General features: G+C 48.8%; 1 protein-coding gene and 1 long non-coding RNA gene across 2 annotated transcripts; both read left to right on the forward strand.

Moving 5' to 3' along the window:
* The first annotated feature begins 344 nt into the window (after positions 1-344).
* ITM2A (integral membrane protein 2A) lies at positions 345-10,065 on the forward strand. Its single transcript, XM_038122796.1, has 6 exons — positions 345-502; positions 4,030-4,161; positions 4,373-4,561; positions 5,601-5,711; positions 6,794-6,944; positions 8,982-10,065. The coding sequence occupies exons 1-6, from the start codon at positions 419-421 to the stop codon at positions 9,068-9,070; spliced, it is 756 nt and encodes a 251-aa protein (XP_037978724.1). The 5' UTR covers positions 345-418; the 3' UTR covers positions 9,071-10,065.
* On the forward strand, positions 510-3,536 carry LOC119695022. Its single transcript, XR_005255035.1, has 2 exons — positions 510-1,210; positions 2,814-3,536. It is a non-coding gene; the product is annotated as an uncharacterized LOC119695022 (long non-coding RNA).
* Positions 10,066-18,663: the final 8,598 nt, after the last annotated feature.

Raw genomic sequence — 18,663 nt, forward strand, 5'->3', positions numbered from 1 at the left:
GGGGAGGTTAAGGTTGTACATCAGCAGGATTTTCTCCGTGGAAAGAGAGGGTGGTCAGGCCTTGGAAGGGGCTGCCCAGGGAGGTGGTGTACTCCTCATCCCTGGGGAGGTCCAAGGAAGGACTGGAAGTGGCACTCAGTACTCTGGGCTGGAGACAAGGTGGGGATCGGTCACAGCCTGGACTCGATGGCCTCGGTGGCCTTTCCCAGCGTCCCTAATCCCGGCTCTCCATGTCGGGACGCGCTGCCGGCGCCTGAGGGGAGCTGTGCGGGCACGGAGCCGTGCGAGGGCGCGGCCGGCAGGGGGCGCTCCCGGCGGTGCCCGCGGGCGGGGCTGGGGGCGTGGCCACCGCAGACCCCGCCCCGCCCTCCGCGCTGTCCCCGCTGCCGCTCCGGGACGCGGCAGCAGCGCTGGCGCCATGGTGAAGATCGCCTTTAACTCGCCCTTCGCCCTCAAGGATGAGCCCAAAAAGGAGGCGGCCGAGGCGCTGGTGGCCGACAAGGTGCGGACACAGGGGTGTCCCGGCCGGCGGCGGCGGCGGGAGGAGCGGGGCGGTGTGAGGGGGGGCGCGAGGAGACGGAGCCGCCGCCATTTTCTCGCGGCCGGGGGAGGCGGCGGCGGCCGCGGGGCTCTCGCTCGTGTGGCGGCCGCCCCGCCGCCCTCTGCCCGGGGCTGAGCGACCGACTCCCCTCAGCCTTGAGGGACCGCGGGGCCCCGGTGCCGCGCTGCTGTCCCGCTGCGCAGCCCTGTCGCGGTGCGATGTCCCGTGACACCCCCGGGCCAGCGCCGGCACCGGGTGTTTATGTGGAGCTGGGCCCGTGCCAGCGCCGCGTTTCCTGACGGCGCTTTAAAGCTCGCAGCTCGGCCCTGGGCCGGCCGGGGAAGCGCAGGGAGAGCCCCCCCGGCGCGGGCAGCGCTCGCTCGGCTCGGCCGGCGCCTCCCAGGCAAACAAAGCGGGCTGAGGCTCGTCCTCCGCTCCCGGCGGCGCTCGGAGCCTCCCGGCTGCTGCGGTGAGGCGTCGGTGTCGCGCTTAAATTAAGAAACCTGCCATAAAGGCTTTTAAATAGAAACCCAGGCGAGCACCCTGTGGTTGGCTTTTCCTTCCCAGCGAGCTGCGCGTCCCTGGCTTGAGCGGAACTTTCCCAATTTGTGGGAAATTTGTTTTGAAGGTGTCCAGCGTTTTGGGCAGATGGAGAAGCTCAGACTGTAGGTAAATACATCAGTTGATGTAGACGGGGAAGATGGCATGGGCTGCGTTTATTTGCAGTAGGAGAGTAAGAAAATTTTACAAGCAACAAAACTTGTGGAGTTGGACTGTAGTTCTATTTTTTTTTTCCTTCCCTTCTAAGCTGTAATCAGGAAAGCAGCTTCCCTACCAGCCTACACAGCCTCACCTGAAATAGCCTTCCTTTGGAAGGAGAAGGGATGCAGGGTAATTTTCTTGCTCAGTGCACTCTTCTGAGCTGTCAGTTTGATGCGTGCACATTTAATACAGTAGCATTCAATTGCAGGATCAAAAGGAGAGAAAGTGGGAAAGCAAGGTAGATAAAGGATTTAAAATTTGAAGATGTCATTAGCCTGGCCAGTTTCTTGAGGACAAACTCCTCACCTATTCCCGAGGCAACTGGTTATATGTATATTTACTAGCCCTGTACTGTGAAAGTTCTGACTGGAATAGTTCTAATAAACACACCCCTGTTTTCTGTTCTCATGAGAGCTGCTCCTCTCAGTTTGGAATATCCTGTGTGTTTGCACACACGTTCGTGGGATTTTTAACAACTCTTCACTCTGACTTCAGGGCTTGGAGTTGCATATAAACATCAAGTTCATAATTTTACTCCAAGACAAACTTGTTGGAGTGGTTGTTAATGTCTTCTTTAGCTGGAATATTTGTGCAGAGCAAACAAGCTTAAAGGTTAATGTTGGCTGAAACAGCACAATAAAAGTCCCCTGGAGTATCTGCAGAAAACCCTTGAGCTTGCAGGATATTCTCCCTGCAGGTTCTTTGGGGCTGTCAGCAGTGTTAAAACAAGTGATTTTTCTTCTTGTCTCCTATCCCTCGTTTGCTTTGCTTGTTACAGCTTAGAGCTGCATTTTCTTTGTGGGTTTTGGACGACTTTTACCTGTTACTTCTGCGCAGAGGTTTTGTAACCTGCCCGAGCAAAATCTTGCCATTGTGTTCTCTGAGCAGCTCTGTCAACTCTTCCCTCTCAGGTTCAGCTGCCCACATTGCTGCTTAATATGCTCAAGTGCCTTTGCTTTGTTTGAAATAGGTGTAGGGCAAGTGTAGCTAATTAGATGTCGACATCACCCCTGCGCTGGGATGGCTGCAGTGCCAAAACTGGTGCAGACTGGTGTGTTCAAGTAGGGACAGGCTGGATGAGTAAGGTGCTCCAAGGTGGAGGTGAGGGTGGGAGAACGTGGAGAGAACAGAATTAATCTCCATCTTACAGCTGCTTAACCCTGAAAAGAGATTTTCACACAGTGCCACAGAAATGTGGCATCAGTCTCACTTGAAACCAGGCTTTGGCTTTGGTTTTGTAGTTGGTTTCTTTTTTAACAAATGCTTCACATGCCAATTGTAGCAGCTTGTGTCCTGCTGAACCAACATTTTTGTGTTTGGAGGATGCGCGAGCGGAATGTGGGAGTATTGACTTTCACAAAACAGCTTGGGGTTTGTTTCAGCGCTTGCATAACTGATGGCTTTGACTTTTATGCTGCTGCATCTTGCTGAGCTTGGAAATATTGCAGCCCTGGTGATAATGCTGGCGCTTGTTGGGAACACAGGTCACTAAATGTGTTGTGTTCTGCAGGACCCAAATAAAGAAAGGCCCTGGAAGCTGCTGTGCCCAGCCACCGATTCTGGGAACACCTCAAAGGAAAAGATCTTTTACTGCGAAATCCGATTTTCTTCCTTCCTGGCTAGGACAAAGAGCAGATCTCAAAAGCAAGCTATTAAATCCTGGAGTCAGGAATCATTAAAGGGACATTCTTGACCAAATATAGGGGTTATCTAAACATTTTGGGTTTGGTGGTTGTTTTTGTGTTTTGTTTTTTCCTTTTAAAGACTCAAGCCCAGTGTGTGATTCCAGGAGGGAATGTCTCTTCTGATTGTTTGGTATATGACAGCACTTTTGCTGTTCTCTTCACTTGCCTTACAGCTGGAAGTCTGGGAAGGTGCTCCAGGAACTCTGGAAGGTTAAATTTTCCTTTCAGACACCACCTCAGCCTTTGCAGTGAGGATTGCACAACTCACCACCACCGGAGAGGAGTTTCCTTTGGGTGCAATCATCTTTGTTTGAGAGAACATTGGGTGGGGGAAAACAAGCTGCTGAGCTAAAGAGAGAAGTTTCAGGCTGTTGGAAACAAAACTTCCTGGGATTTGGGTAGGAGAACAGTTATTTTGAGGCTGCAAGGTAGGATGTGCCACGGGGACTTGTTTTTATTTGGCATAATTGGAAGCTGTGTTTAAGCTGACGAGTCGTTTTCTTTCATAATGGACTTTGCTTGTGCATATTAAAAGTTCCAAAACCTGGTGACTCGTGTCAGTTGTCTGTTCGCCAGCCAAGAGCCAAAGTTGCATCTTGGCTTCTTCTGCTAATCCAGCTTTGGGAGGAAAAGTGATGTTAATGCACGTGATAGCGAGAGGAGGAGGGGAAGAGGCCTGAAGACACTGTGTGCCTTTAATGACCTTGATGTACAAATCCTGCTTTTTGTACTACAGTGTGGCTGCAGCACAGGATCTTTTGTTACAGTTATTTAAGTTTTGTGCATCTCAAATAGCTTCTGGACAAAGGTTTGTCTAGGAAACATCCTCTAACTCAGAAAATACTCTTGGTGCTGTTTGAAGACTGATCTTAACCTGATGCAGTAACGTTTCATGTGAGTGTTTTATTTTATGGTGCTGACATGTAATTCCTACACCTAGAAGAAATAGGAGACAGTGGATCAAAGTGAAGCAGCTGATAACAACGCTCATTAAATTCAGAGCAGCTGCCCTTTCTCAGTTCTCCCCTTCTTTATTTAAAGGACCCAGAAGTTGCCACACACAGGGGTGAAAACTCATCTGGAAGATGTCTCTTGACTCTGCTGGGCCTGGCGTTCATCTTGGCAGGGGTTGTTGTGGGTGGAGCCTGCATCTACAAGTACTTCATGCCAAAGGTAACCTGAGAGTTCTTTTTGTTTCAACAGCATTGGTTAAAAAAGTATAACTGGATTATCATTAGACTGGAAAGATGAGGGGGAAAGAAAGATGATGAGGACACGCCGAGTGCGCGTCCTTCGGGTGTGACAGCCCTGTGCTCAGTCTCAGCAGACAGAAGCGCGGTGCTAAAGCTGCTTTGTGCGTTACCTGCCCTTGCTCGTGTCCCAGCACAAGGTGTACCGTGGGGAGATGTGCTACTTTGAGAACGAGGGCCGGGAGCGCGCGGTGGAGCCGTACTTCCTGCCCATCGCCGAGGAGGCCGACATCCGCGAGGACGACAACATCGCCATCATCGACGTGCCCGTGCCCAAGTTCTCCGACAGCGACCCCGCCGCCATCGTGCACGACTTCGACAGGGTCAGTGCGGGGGCACCCTCAGCTCTGGGATTGGCTCTGGGGCTGGAGAGCTCGCTGTCAGCACAGGCTGCTCCTTGGGCTTAAGCGTGGCAGAGCTGACCCTGGAACAGACTGAGCTGACTCTGGAACAGAGGGATTAACTGCACGGGTGGTACAGTCACTGTGCGTAGGAACTCTGAGTTGTTGCCCAGAAAATGCATCGCGGTGCTGTGCAACTTTATTGTTGCCCGTGGGTATCTGTAAGTGCCACTTGCTGTTGGATAAAGAATCCCATGTAAATGGAGAACATCCTAAATGTGAGTTAAGGGATTGAGGACTCAGCACAACGTCACAGCAAAATGTAGAATTGCAAACAGGTGTCAGCCTTGGAGAAGGGCATTGAAAAATCACTTCAAGCAGCTGAGACCTGGAACCTGGCAGTGCTGTGGTAGCTGCGTGGAGTTTGTGTAAGGCGAAGAGGAGAGGGTGGCTTTCATTTGACTTTTCTGTCAAAGTTGTGTTGATAGTGTTAACATTATCCTCAGTCAGCTGTAAAAGCTCTTGGAGGCTGGTTGTAAATCCAGCCTTGGCAATGCAGATAGAATAAACAGATAATTCTAGTTGCTGCAGTTCTTGTGCTCAGTGGCAATGCTGATGAGATTTTTGTAGGGACCAGCACTTTTCCTGAAGAACTATTTAAAGGGAATCATTGTTTATCAGCAGCTGGATACCTTTTGTTTGCACTGTGCTTAATTAGACCTTTTCAGTTATGAGATCATACTCCCAAATACTTCCTCTGTGTTAGTACAAACTGTACTCCTTTACAATTATGGCAGAAGCTGCTTTTATATTCAGCTTTCTCTTATCTAGGAAAGTTTTTTAAACTATTGCTGGCTTGCCAAAGTGGTAACAGTTCACTTACACTGGGCAGTTCCTGAGTGCATCACTTTTGTAGTAGCTCTGAGTGATCTCCAGCTTTTTTAGGTTGCCTTGCTCCTGGTGGAATTGTGCTCTCCTAATCAAAGGTCCCCGACTAATTAAAAACTTGTTTTTAAAACAGCTTTTGACAGCATACCTCGACCTGCAGCTGGGGAACTGCTACGTGATCCCGCTGAACACTTCCATAGTCATGCCTCCGAGGAATCTGATGGATCTCTTCGCCAAGCTGGCGGTACGTGGGAGCTTTGCTGCTGGGTTCTGCTGACAGCCTGCCTTTGCTGAGAGTGCTGGGTGCTGCTCCTGAACTCCAGGCCCTTGCTAGAACACTCCTCCCTCCATCAAAGTCCATAATCCCCCGGCTCAGTCACTGCACTGAAGTTAAGGCCAGCTGTCAGTGTATATTATGTTGAGTAGATTCATGCCTAATGCTCTTATTAATACCTGGCTTTATGAGAGCTGAAAGCAACCAGCAGATAAGGTTAAATTTAGCTGTTAGAAAGGAATTTGATAAAGCTCCAAATATGATTGAAAGCCTAAACCTGAGAGTTACTCCCGGCAAGCTCGCTCGCCCCGTGAGGGTTTTGCTGAAAAGAACAATGTGAACTTGTTCCCCAGTTATTGGCACTGCAGTTATGAGATCACCACAAGCGTTTGACTCTTCAGTGACTAAAACTGGTGTTTTTCCAAGATGATTTATGGGTCAAGTTGATAGAGCTGGCTGCTGCTTCCCAGTTAAATGCAATACTTGGCTATCATGCATCAAATAGACTTTAAGAAAAAAATCATAGGCTCTCTTACACCTGGTTCTAGAGGCCACTGCTCTAGTTTTGCTTGTTGCATTGTTTTTTATAGCTCCACGAAGACAAGTTCTAAGTGTATGTCCTTGCCACTCTTTTTAGGGTTGGGGGTAGGAAGCTGTTAAGCTGTTTCAGTAGTGCTGGGAGCATCTGGTGAAGCCTTTTGTAGGTTGCCTTGCCTTTTTTATATTAGACTTACATTGCCTCAAACCTGGAGTCTTTCACAATATTTTGTTTCTCTTTTAGCTGCAAACTTTGTGTACAGATAAACCTGACCGGGTTCTATTTACATTTGCTTCACGTGAGGCTTGCAGAGTTGAGGTTAATTGTGCTTTGTTTGAATGTAACTGCAGCTGCTGGAAATGGCCTCTGTCAGTTTTTAACTTCCCTGGTATGAGACTGGTTGAGCTCAGAGTTAAAACTCTGCTGCTTGAATCCCTTCCAAAGCAGAGAGTGACATGTAGTGGTTTGTCCCTTGTCAGCAGCAGTCTGTATCTTCAGGCTTTGTCTCTTCCAGACTGGCTCTTACCTGCCCCAGACGTACCTGGTGCGTGAGGAGATGGTGGTCACCGAGGAGATCGATAACGTGTCTGACCTGGGCATCTTCATCTACCAGCTCTGTGTGGGAAAAGAGACCTTCAGGCTTCAGCGCAGAGACCAGATCTTGGGTAAGTTCCCCTCAGGAAAAAGCAAATGCATTGTTTAACCAGGGAAGAGATAAATACTTAAACCTGGGGAGTTTTTAGTCTGGGGAATCTGAGTGTTCAGCAGAAGCCGAGGCTACTCCTGGCCTGCTGGGTATTTCCACTCCCTTGCTGTCTGAATGTGAACTGTCATTTGAACATGCTGAGAAAGTTTCAGTTACACAATTACAGGTTACATGCCCAAACCAAATTTAAGTCTGTTTCTGTTCCAGTTTTTTGGTTGAAGTTATAAGTTAGTTTGACCCTAAAATTCATATAATCCATCAGATAATGTGAGTCTCTGTAGGCACAGCTTATTCTGTCCTTGTCCTATCTAAAACTGGGTTACAGGAGCACCAAATAAAAACATTTTCTGCTGCTTTACTTGCTCTGAAAAAAAAAAAGTAACTGAACAGTGAGCTCCGGACATGCCGGACTTCCCCTCTGAAAGGGGAAGAACACTCCAGAGGAACTGCTGAGCTCTGGTCCTTTATTGCCTGTGTGCTCCTGCCACCCCCTGCCAGGGACTAAGCTGAGGTGTCTGCTCTAACTACTGGGACAAGGCCTGGGGGGCAGAAATCTGACATGGTGAATTTTGTTTCAGTGTAGCTTCAAAGCATTTCATATTTGCTGCTCCCACCAAACACAGTGAGCTAACCCTTTGTCAGTTAGAGCCCTTCAGAATGCAAATGTTTGGTTTGTCAGGACTCTCTGCTCTGGTTTGGCTGCCAAGCTCTTAGGCAAGAGTTTCCTCAGCCCAGTTGCAGCATCAGGAGCCACATCTGCTGCTTGCTGCACACAACATCCTGTTGTGGATGGAAGCAAGGCTCCCTCTGTGGGAGCAGCAGAGGGGTTTGTGCAGGGCACATGAAGGAACACTAAACACCCTGCCCTCATGGGAGGCAGAGGCGTGTGACTGTGCTGTTGTGAGAATGATTTTGGGAACAAGGCTAAATTGACAGCTGCTGAGTCTATAGACAGCCCTGTGAAGAGTGTTTATGATGTTCCCTGAAATCATCCTGCTCTAACATGTTGTTGACATCTTTGCTGCAGAATAAAAGATTCCTGCAGAGAACTTGTACAAAAGGATTCTGGTAAATGGAAAATGTTTCCTGGTACAGCTGCTGTGCTGTAACTCTCCTTGTTTGCCTGTGGAGGGGAGAGGGTGGGAAATCTGATCCAACTGAGGAGAAAATTGTTCAGGGCAAGTCTTGACTTGCCTTCCCCATCTCATTTCTAGCACACAGTGTATGAGCCATGTCACAGAGATGAGACTGCAATGGATGAACTCCTGGAACTTCTCTGAAAAAGTCTTTTCATTTATTCTCATTTAGCTAGTGCTGCCTTGGCTCTCAGCTTTTGTGGAGTTTGTGTTCATTTTTTAGATCAAACTGACCTCAGGTGCTGTGTCAGTTCCCTGGAGTTGTAACTTGGAGATGTGGGAGAAACCCAGGTCAGGCTGTTAGGTGGGCTCTGGAAACTTCACCTCCATCCTGCTGCCTTGGGATTGAAGGACAAGCCTGGATTTTAGGTGTTTATAAACCAAAGCAGTGCCCTGCTGGGGTTGGGTTAAGAGCTGGTGCTTCTCCTGCTTCATCTGAACAATTATCTGCTTATTAAACAAAACTAAACCCTTCTGAATTATTGCAAATGGAAGTGATCGAGGAGAGCAGCTCTTTGATGGTAGGATTGCTGTGTTCCTGTCTCTTACTGAGCCACAGCTGATACAGGTAAACTGCCTGGGATCCCAAAATAGAGAAAATCACTTTAATAGTGTTAGGAAGAACCAGAGTGAGCTAAATCCTCCCAAGGTGAAGTGCTCTGAAAAGTACACCCTGTGCAAATGCACACTGGGTGAGGGATTTGGGATGGAAAACAACCCCACAGCAGGCTCTGGTGGCAGTTCCTGGCTGGAGAAGCTCAGTGCACTGAATGGCTGTGTCCTGCAATGATGGAAGGCTGGCAGTGCTGTTCTGGGCTGTGGATCCCTTCACTCAGCCTCTTGTCCTCTCTCGTCCCCAGGTGTGCAGAAACGGGCAGCGGAGAACTGTCACTCGATCAGACACTTTGAAAACTCTTTCGTGGTTGAGACAAAGATCTGTCAGCAGTGAAAGGTGACAGATGGGAGGTGACCAGGTCACACCTTCTTGGAGAAGTCAGCATTAGACATCGACTTCTGCAATTAAACCGTGCAGTGATAATCAAAAGCCTTATGCATTTTCTGTGTATTGCTTGTATTTCAGAAGACAAAGTCACCATTTCAGCTTTTGTTGATCCTTGGTATAACTTTTTAGTTGTCTCATGTAAAACTTAAATTTGAGTAAGGTTTTTTTAGAAGGCTAATATCAGTTTATCTGTTGAATGTGTTTGATTTAGTGTAATCTGGGAATGGCAGAAAAATATATATATATAAAAATGTTAACCAGTTCCTTGGCTGGAACCAGTTATGTTCACCTTAACTTTCACAGAATGATTAATATTAATAATCTGTGGTTTGCACATCTTGTGTAGTTCTGTAGAATAGCTCTGCACTCCGTATCCTGGCTCAAAAACCTTCCTGATCTGGCTCATTAAAGGTTTATTTTAACGACCATGTGTGCAGCATGTAAAATCCAAGCTCAGTGATCAGAAACCTTTAACACTACCCTGTTTCTTTTTGTGCAATTACTGTATTGAATTCGTATGTATATTTGGAACCTTCCCTGAGCTTATGTTGAGTTCTTCTCCCTTAGTTTGGTTTTGTGGCATTTAGTTGTTAGATTCTGATAGAGTTGCTCTTAAAGCTTGTCAGTATTTTTGGTTATGACTTGGTTTATCCTGTAACTTCCTATTTCCAGGGTCTGTTCTGGTATAGCTCACTTGTGAACGTGACTGTAGTTGTAAACTTAAACTACTTGGGCTTATATAAAACTTTTTAGATCAACTTTTTATGAGCAAGTAGCATTACTGCTGCAGTCAGAGAATTGTTCCCTTTTTTTTGGAAAGCTGCAGTCTAAAAAGAATGAAGAGTTAGTGTCCTGCAGTTGATAAACCTGAGAGTTTTATTAAGGGACTTTATATTGGCATAAATTCTGCAACCCTATAATAAATGTTTCTCTAAAACCTTGGTGTTTGTGTTGTGTTTGGTGCTCAGAGGTGAGGGGTGATGCTGTGGGCCTGGGGCAGTGTGCATTGCTCTTCTCTTACTCCTCTTACTTCTTTTTGAGCTTGTGAAGCTGAATTTCCTCTTCTGCTGTTGTGGAAATGCCTTGTGGTGCCAGACAAGCTCGAGGAACAGAGGGATGAACAGACAGCTCTCCAAACGGGATCCCCAGGGCCAGCTCTGGGGGTGTTCACTGCAAGGACAGGGTGTATTTACAATTCATTTGAATATTGCTGGTGATGAGGCTGTGATTGAAGGTTTGCCTGTCCCAGAGTGTTCCTGGGTGGTAATGAGGGGCTGTGCCGAGGTTAATGAACCCTCAGCTCTGACCCTGAGCTTTGCTGGAAGCTCAGACAGGAGAGTCCTGCCCTGGAAGTGCTGGGGCTCAGAGCTGAAGTGTTGCTGAACCCTTGTGGCTTTCCTGGAAAGTGCCTGGCATTGTGCAGCTGGAAGGAAAACAGGATTTCTGCACAGAGAACAGGGGAGGGAGAGATGGCTGTAGGAGTTGCTGCTCTGTCATCGCTTGCAGGAGAAAGGAGAACACAGGAATTTTAGCACAGGAACTAACACAGCTCTTCCCCCAAGGATGTGTCCCAAAACCAGAGCTTTGGCTCTAAAATAGGGTGTGTAGGAGAGTATTTCAGTGAACTGAAGTATGTAGTGAAATAAAATGCTGTAGAAAGCTCAAATTCTGTTCCTGTGAGCCAGGTTCCCCTCACTCACAGGTGTTGGTGGGACAAGCAGCTGCCCTGGGAAGTTTTTCCTCTAGACTTTTGTCCTTGGACGAGGTGATTTCCTGCTCCTCTGGATTGGCTGGGGGGATAACCAGGATGGATTCTTTTAAAGCCTTGAGTGAAAGGACTTGGAGATGTGTTGGCTGTAGAGAGTAAGAATCGCCTGCTTGTAACCCAGGTCTGATTTTATGGAAAACAAAACCTGGGAATTGCTCTTTCCAGCTCAGTGTCCATGCAGTGGGTGCACCTCCAGCCAGGAATGCTGGACCTGCTTCCACATGGGCTGGAAGGCTTTCTGTACCTTTGGAACAAAGTGAAGGCAGTTCTTTAGGATGTTATTGGATGTTCCAGGCAGGGAGCCAGGGACAGGAGGAACGGATTGTTCTCACCTGCTCTGAGGTGAGCAGGGTTTGGTCCCACGTGTGCTCTGCTGGCCTTGTGATCTATCCCTAAGTGTTTTAGGCTGGGGCTGGGCGTCCAAGCCAAAATACTGGAATTTGAAGGTATTCCTTGGATCTTGTAATGCTGTTTGGCTTTCAGCAGCTCCTGTGTCAGCTGGGCTATAGAAGCAGGAAGGAGCACGAGTTGGAGTCCTTTGCACCAGTAGATGGCACAGGCAGCAAACACTTGGTGTGAACTGTGTGTAAGTGGTAAAACCTTACTGTGTTCACCCAACACACAGTTTTTCAGCTATTTTACCAAAATTAAACCTAAAACTGGTTTGATCAAAGCTTCATCCAGGTGCTGCTCAGTGTCGTTGCTTCGTTTTTTATCTATATTAAGGAACATTTTTATAGTAGAACTAACCTGTGTAAAACCCTGTTAATATCTGAGTGGAACTGTACTACAGCCATGGGTGTGGGGACTGAGGGGGTGACACTGCCGGGATGCAAATGCAAACTCAATTATTGTAAGAGCTTCATTTACATCTGTGTTTACTGCAAAAGCATCCTGTGGGCGCGGGATCTCTGCAGGGACTTTGGGCAGCTTCCTTCGGGGAGCTGGCAGGTTCATTTTCTGACCCAAGAAATTCAAAATTAGATGTAAATTTTAAATACCTTTTTCAACATGAAGCTGGCAATGCGGCGCTCTGGATATTTCTTCTTCCAGCGTTACATGTGAGTTCATTTGGGGGTTTTTTAATCAGAAAAACATGTGAGAAACAATTATGAAGAGCACAGTTGATTTTGGTTCTCAGAGGAGATGCTGTTGCCCTTTGCAGAGCCTGCTGCTCTGTGTGACTGCTGAGGCGTGGGTGGCTGTGGTGACAGACTCTTCCATTAGAGTGTGTAATGGTCTAAATTAGAACTTCATTCTCCTCCAGGCTTACTGTTCATAAAAATCTATCAAAATTGAACTTCTTTGCATGTATAAATATCTTGAGATGAAGATCTGGAGAAAAAAAAATAGGGATAGTGTGGAGACTTTTGAAAGATGCCCTGAGGCCTCAGGCTGGTATGAAAAGGAGCTTTAGCACCTCAGACTTGATGAACTGCTTGTCCAAACCAGGCTTTGCTGGTGATGAGTGCAGCTCTGAGCAGGGCCTGCTGCAGAGCAGCTGTGCTCCATGTGGCAGTGAGAAACTGTCACCTCCCACCCCCAGCAGCACTCCCAGGGGCTGTGCAGGGCTGGGGGACAAAGAGCCTGCTGGGACTCCAGCAATTCTGGGCTGGCTCCGGTGGACTTGGTTAGTTCTTGGAAAACTCCCCACGATCCAGCTGTGCTCAGCAGAGTGGGGTGAGCCATGGCTGAAATCTGAGCGCTGAGCACCCTGAAGAGAACCTGTGTCCCAGAATCCCAGGATGTTTGGGTTGGAAGGGACCTTAAAACTCATCCCATTCTATCCCCCTCCATGGGCAGGGACTCCTTCCATTATCCCAGGGTGCTCCAAGCCCCATCCAGCCTGACCTTGGACACTTTCAGGGATCCAGGAGCAGCCACAGCTGCTCTGGGCACCCTGTGCCAGGGGAGAATTTCTTCTGTGTATCCAAATTTCCTATCTTTCAATGTGAACCCAATCCCCCTTGTTCTGTCACTGTACTTCCTGATGAACATTCCCTCTCCATCCTCCTCGTAGTCCCTTCAGATACTGCAAGGTCTCTTCTTCCAGAACCTTCTCCAGGCAGAACATCTCCATCTCTCCCAGCCTGTCTCCACAGGGGAGGTGCTGCAGCCCCTTGACAGCTTGGCTTCCTCTGGACTCATTCCAACAGCTCCATGTCCCTCAGTCCCTTGGGGACACCAGCACTGGACACAGCACTGCAGGTGGGGTCACAGCAGAGCTGTGTAGGACCAGATAAATGGGGTGCAGCCCCCAAAACCTCCAGTTTGTGGCTGAATCAACTCCCTGGGAGGGCTGAGCTCGAGGTCAGGCTTGGAAGGATTAAAGCTGCTTTGCCTGTCCTAATTCCAGGCCGGGTGGGGGATGGCTGTGCTGCCAGCTGTGGCACAGAGCCCAAATGCCAGCACTGATTGAAGCTTCCAGGCTGCCACCAAAATAATTACAATATGGATAATTACAGTGACATTATTGCATTAACATTATTTCTTCATTATGAGTATATATTTGTGATATTGCCTAGGCAATAGGATGGGTGTATTTCCTGTCTTGAAGTAATTAGAGGCTCTCCACCTTCCACTCCACCTCCCAAGGAAATTATTTCTTATAGTTTAACTATTCTGTTTACTTGAATGTATTTTCTCTCTTTTTGTGCTGTGACAGCCCTGAATTCCACATTAACAGATGTGAGAGTGAATTTCCTGTCTGCAGACTCATTCTCCCTGTGGATGGTGGTTTGTGTCTTGCAGAAGTGTTTGGGCTCTCCTGAGCTGTTCCATTTTAGGGCTTGTTGATGTTTGGAGCTGTTGTGGGTTGAATCCATGGGTGGACACCTGATTCTGGAACAAGGAACTTCCTTCCCACAAACCTAATCCCTTGTTGGTGTGGAACCCAGTGCTTTTATTCTGGAATGAGAGTGTCAGCATGTGGGATTCATCAGGAACGGATCCATGGATGGAGGAGGTTCAGGTGGGATATTGGGAAGGAATCCTGCCTTGTGAGGGTGGGCAGGCCCTGGCACAGGGGGCCCAGAGAAGCTGTGGCTGCTCCTGGATCCGTGGAAATGTCCAAGGCCAGGTTGGGTGGGGCTTGGAGCACCCTGGGCCAGTGGAAGCTGCACCTGCCCATGGTGGGGGGTGGAATGAGATCACCTTAAAGGTCCCTTCCCACCCAAGCCATTCCATGGTTTTATGGATAAACCCGCACCTTCCACCTGATGCCCCAAAATCCCTTGGGAGGGAAGGGCTTTGGAGGCTCTTTGGTTCTGTGGGGTGATGATCTCAGTGGTCACTTGGTGATAAGAAATTCACTCCTTTGGATTCTCTGCCCTTGGTGGTTGTAGCTTTTGTTATCTCATGTTCTCAGCCCTTTGCACTAATTAATCCTTAATTTTTTTGAAAAGAAGAGTGATGTAGAAGCCTCACTTCACACCAGCCTTTCCTTACCCGTGTGTGTTGTCACTCAGCCTGAAGCTGAAAGCAGTTACAGCTTTGCCTCCTCGTCTCATGACCAGAAAAACCCCAAACAGGCGGGAGGATCAGACTTTCACACACCCGAGCCGACACTTCCGTGGTGAGCAGGGCTGCTGCTGCTCCGTGCCCGTGAGCAGCCCGGGGGCACAGGAAGGGCTCTGTGCTTATCAGATCCATCTGTGCCTCACTGTGAGCTGCCTTCCTTCCTGCTCCCTCAGCTCCCGTGCTGCTCAGGACTCACAGGGCACTGCTGCATCCCTGGAGGATGCTCCAAAGCCACGGCTGCTCCTCTTCCCCCCATCTCCAAGGTTTGCCGTGGTGAGGCTGTGCTGGTGGAGGTGGCTGAGCACAGCTTGCCCAGGGTTGCTGCCTGCTGGGGCATTTCTCAGGCCCTGTTTTTCTCTTTGGTTGAGGGAAAACCAAATTTGTGGCTGTCTGAGGAAAAAGTGAGCTGCAGATCTTCAAAGCCTTCAGAATCCCAGAATGGTTTGGGTTGGAAGGAACCTTAAAGCCCGTTAAGTTCCATCCCCTGCCAGTTCATCTCCCACCAGACCAGGTCCCTAGACCAGAAACACTTTGCGTTTCTCCAATAAATATCCCATTTGCAGATATATTGGATAACACATACATTTATATTTTGCAGACCCAAAAATCCCAATATTTGTTGTTTCTCAGTGGAGCTGATGGTTTTCTTCCACAAAACCCTTCATTCTGCTTTCTCCATATCATTTGATTTTCTGAGGGTTTTTTTTGTGTTTTCATTTATATTTTCTTTGAAAAAACCAACCAGAACCCTCTTGTGCTTGAAGGCAAGATGTGTCCTCTCTGCAGAGCATGGTGGTGATTTGAACTAGATCTCACCAGGGATTTGAAGTCCCATTAGAGACTCTGGGCTGGGGCAGATGAGCCCAGAGGGAGAAATTTTGAGTGAAGGAACTCCAGGAGCAGCATGACACCAAAGTGGGCAGTGCTGCTGTTCTTTTTGGGTTTGGATGGTGCTGCTTTAGGATTTTTAGGCTGTTAAGCAGCAGGAACAGGCCAGGCTGTGGGCTTTGATGGTTAATGTTGATTCAATTAAGAAACCTCATTCAAACAGAACCTCACAGCTCTCTTTCTGTTTCACTCAGGTCTCCTGAGAACTTTCTCTGGAGCTGTGCCGAGGTTTGTGTGACCACAGGGAGTTACTCTGCCCTTAAATATCCAGTGTCCTGTGGCTGTGGATTTGTCCCACATAATGGCACTGGTCACAGGACTGGTGATCTGATGGCACATGAGGGAAAGGAGTCAGCCAAAACAAGAGCTTGGGTGGGTTAAGTCCTTCAAAATGAGTTTTTTCCCCTTGGGACTTGTGGGAGTGCATGTGGGGAGTCAAAGCTGGACGTTGTGGGTGGTAAAAGCCATGACCTTCCATGAGCTGGAGCCTCACCAAGATATTCCCTTTTCACAGCTCTGTTGGGCCCCTGGGACAATGGGAGATGAGTTGAGTGGATCATTCTCACAATTCCTTATGGCACTCAGTCACATCACTGTTTTCATCCTTCCTTCTCTGGTTGCTTGGACTTTTCATTTTTTCCCTGAATTCAGGGGGGAAAAAATGGCAATAGAAGGAAACTTGAGCAAAATGGTGTCAAAAATTATTATCTTGATGATTGGAGCTCAACCTCGTGGTGACCATGGAGGTACCTGACCTCCAAGGAGCTTCATTTTCCCCCTTCCTTTAACCTCATGGTGGCCCCTCTGGATAGCCCAGGACAAACACTGGCCCTGACAGGGTTGGTGTGACCTAAGGGACAGCAGCAGAGCTGGAAGCAGGAACCAGAACCTCTGGTCTTCCCCTCTGAGGCAATGACATTACTACTTTTTTTTTTTCTCTATTATTTTGTTCTCATGATTTTACATAACCAAATCTTTTTTCTAAATCAGCTATTTGGCCACAGCTGTAGATGGTGTGGATCAAATTCTCAGAGTTTATCACCCCAAAAGCTGCAGCTCCTCTGCCCTGACTTAACTGGCAGCATGAAGCAGGCACTGCCTTGATGGATCCAGCTTATTTTTGGTCATGATGTTTATCAAAACATCTGTGACAAGATTTTAGCTTTTCATTTTTTGTGTTGGATGGCTCATATTTGAGTCACTTTCTGGAGGTTGCTACTGAGGTCTGAGGAACAGAGTCCAGCAGTGCCAGGGTGCTCTGTGTGTGCATTTACACCCCATGAGCTGGGGCTGAGGCTCATTTTTAACAGCAAAGTGAAAAAGGAAGTAAAAAGTGCAGTAAAATGTGTCAAAGCTGCCTCAACCCCAGCAGGAAAATCTAACGGGTTACAGAGAAATGGGGACTCTGCTCAGGATGTTGAGCAACCATGTGACAAAACAGCAAATAAAACAGTGCTGGTAAAAGGAAAGATGTGTGAGAGGACAGAAGTTCTGCTTTGGTAGGAGAAGCTGTAAACCAGCCCTTTTCATGGCAAAAGGAGATCTCTGGGATTCCACGGGTGGCTCATGGTGGTGGCAGAGGATGAGGAGGATGCTGGAAGTGTTGGAGGACCCGTGGCCCTGCTCACAGCTCAGGGGCAGGAGGTGGCCGGGGGCTCTGAGCTCGGGGACATGTCACCTGCCCCGAGGCTGGGGCACCAATCCTGCAGAAGAGGAGGAGGAGGGGGCAGGAGGGAGGGACACCCAAAGGTGCCATCATGGGACGGCTCAAAGCAGCGATGACATGGAGCTAAACAGGGAATTCAGCAGCAGCGACCTCAGGGCTTGCTGGGGGTTCAGGAGGGGAGTGGGCTCTGATCCCATCCGGGAAGGGAAGGGAAGGGAAGGGAAGGGAAGGGAAGGGAAGGGAAGGGAAGGGAAGGGAAGGGAAGGGAAGGGAAGGGAAGGGAAGGGAAGGGAAGGGAAGGGAAGGGAAGGGAAGGGAAGGGAAGGGAAGGGAAGGGAAGGGCGGCTGTGCTGCCGCTGCTGTGCCAGCTGTGAGGTGCAAGGGCAGCTCTGAGTCTCAGCATGCACAGAAAAAAGCCCCGAGGCGGCCGCTGGGTTTCTCCTCACGGTGCCCTGGCAGGGGAGAGGCGGTGCCCGGGGGGATGAGTGGTTGGGCAGCTGCTGCTGGGCAGGGAGCACGGGGCAGGGTCGGAGCAGACCCAGAGCTCTGCTTCCCCCTGACCCTGCACCCTCAGCCGCCTGGTGCCAGGTGTGAGTAAGGCTCCCGAAACTCTCACTGCTCATTCTGAACAGCTCAAGCTCCTCAAGCATCCCTCAAACCACCCCTGAGTCTGTGCTCTTGCCACAAGGGCTTTCCTTTGGCCCAGCAGGAATTAAAGGTGATTCTGTGCCCAAAAGCCACCTGTCACTTCAGCCCAGGGCCAGCCTGGTGAGGACATGGGCAAAGAGCTCAGTGCTTTGCTGCTCAGTGATAACAACCAGAGGAAACCCTTCCTGCAGAGTAAAGAGGATATTTTGGGGTTTGGGTGCTTTTGTTCTCAATTACATTCTCATTCAGATTCCCATTCCAGTGCTGCAGACCAGATTATTCAGATTATTTTAGAAATTCACAGAATATTCTGAGTTGGAAGGGACTCCTAAGGATCACTGAGTCCAGCTCATGGATCCTGAGACACTAAAAATACAGGGCCATGGCAAAAATACCCACGGCATGAAAATCCACCTCCTGCTAATCTAAGGAACATCTTGATTCTGCTGCTGTTGGTGGCAGCATCCCCAGGGGTTGTGAGACCTCAGTGTGTCCCCAGCAGAAGCCACCTGGAGCAGAGGTGCCCTGGGGGAGGGCAGGGAGGTGTCCCCTGGGTTCATCTCCTGTCACCAACCCCGACCATTGCAGCAGCTTCCTGTAAAGAGATAATTAACGCTCATTTGAATGAGTGTCAGGGGGAAGGTCCTCTGCACCCACAGGATTTTCTGGGTGGAAAATTTCAGCTGCTTGAGGTTTCTGTCCCTGAACAATTTCTGAACTTCTGACACCACTTTATGTAACAACTTTTTCCCCTCAGGAGCTAAAAGTGACTCTGGGGGGGTTGGACAGGGCCACCCTGGTCCCCTCCCACGGTGGCCAGAAGGGACAGGGATGGGCTGGATTCCTGCAGCTGGAGGAATTCCCGTTCTCCTGGAACACCTGGCCCTTGACTTTCCTCCCTCGTGCAACAAGAAGAGTGAAATAATTTCAGAGAAGCATCTAAAATGTTCTGCAGGTGCTCAAGAGGCATCAAATCCAGCTGCTGCCACATGTTCATGTGTATTGGTGATGCAGGGGGAAGAAGGAGCCAGGAATTACATTTTAAAAACA

This window comes from Motacilla alba, chromosome 4A, assembly GCF_015832195.1.
Source record: "Motacilla alba alba isolate MOTALB_02 chromosome 4A, Motacilla_alba_V1.0_pri, whole genome shotgun sequence".
Taxonomy (NCBI): Eukaryota; Metazoa; Chordata; class Aves; order Passeriformes; family Motacillidae; genus Motacilla; species Motacilla alba.

Excerpts from the sequence above, each read along its gene's own strand:
- ITM2A (XM_038122796.1), top strand. The coding sequence starts at position 419 with ATGGTGAAGATCGCCTTTAACTCGCCCTTCGCCCTCAAGGATGAGCCC. Across the intron at positions 503-4,029 it reads AGGCGCTGGTGGCCGACAAG|GACCCAGAAGTTGCCACACA; the intron begins GTGCGGACACAG and ends CTTTATTTAAAG. Across the intron at positions 6,945-8,981 it reads GCGCAGAGACCAGATCTTGG|GTGTGCAGAAACGGGCAGCG; the intron begins GTAAGTTCCCCT and ends TCTCGTCCCCAG.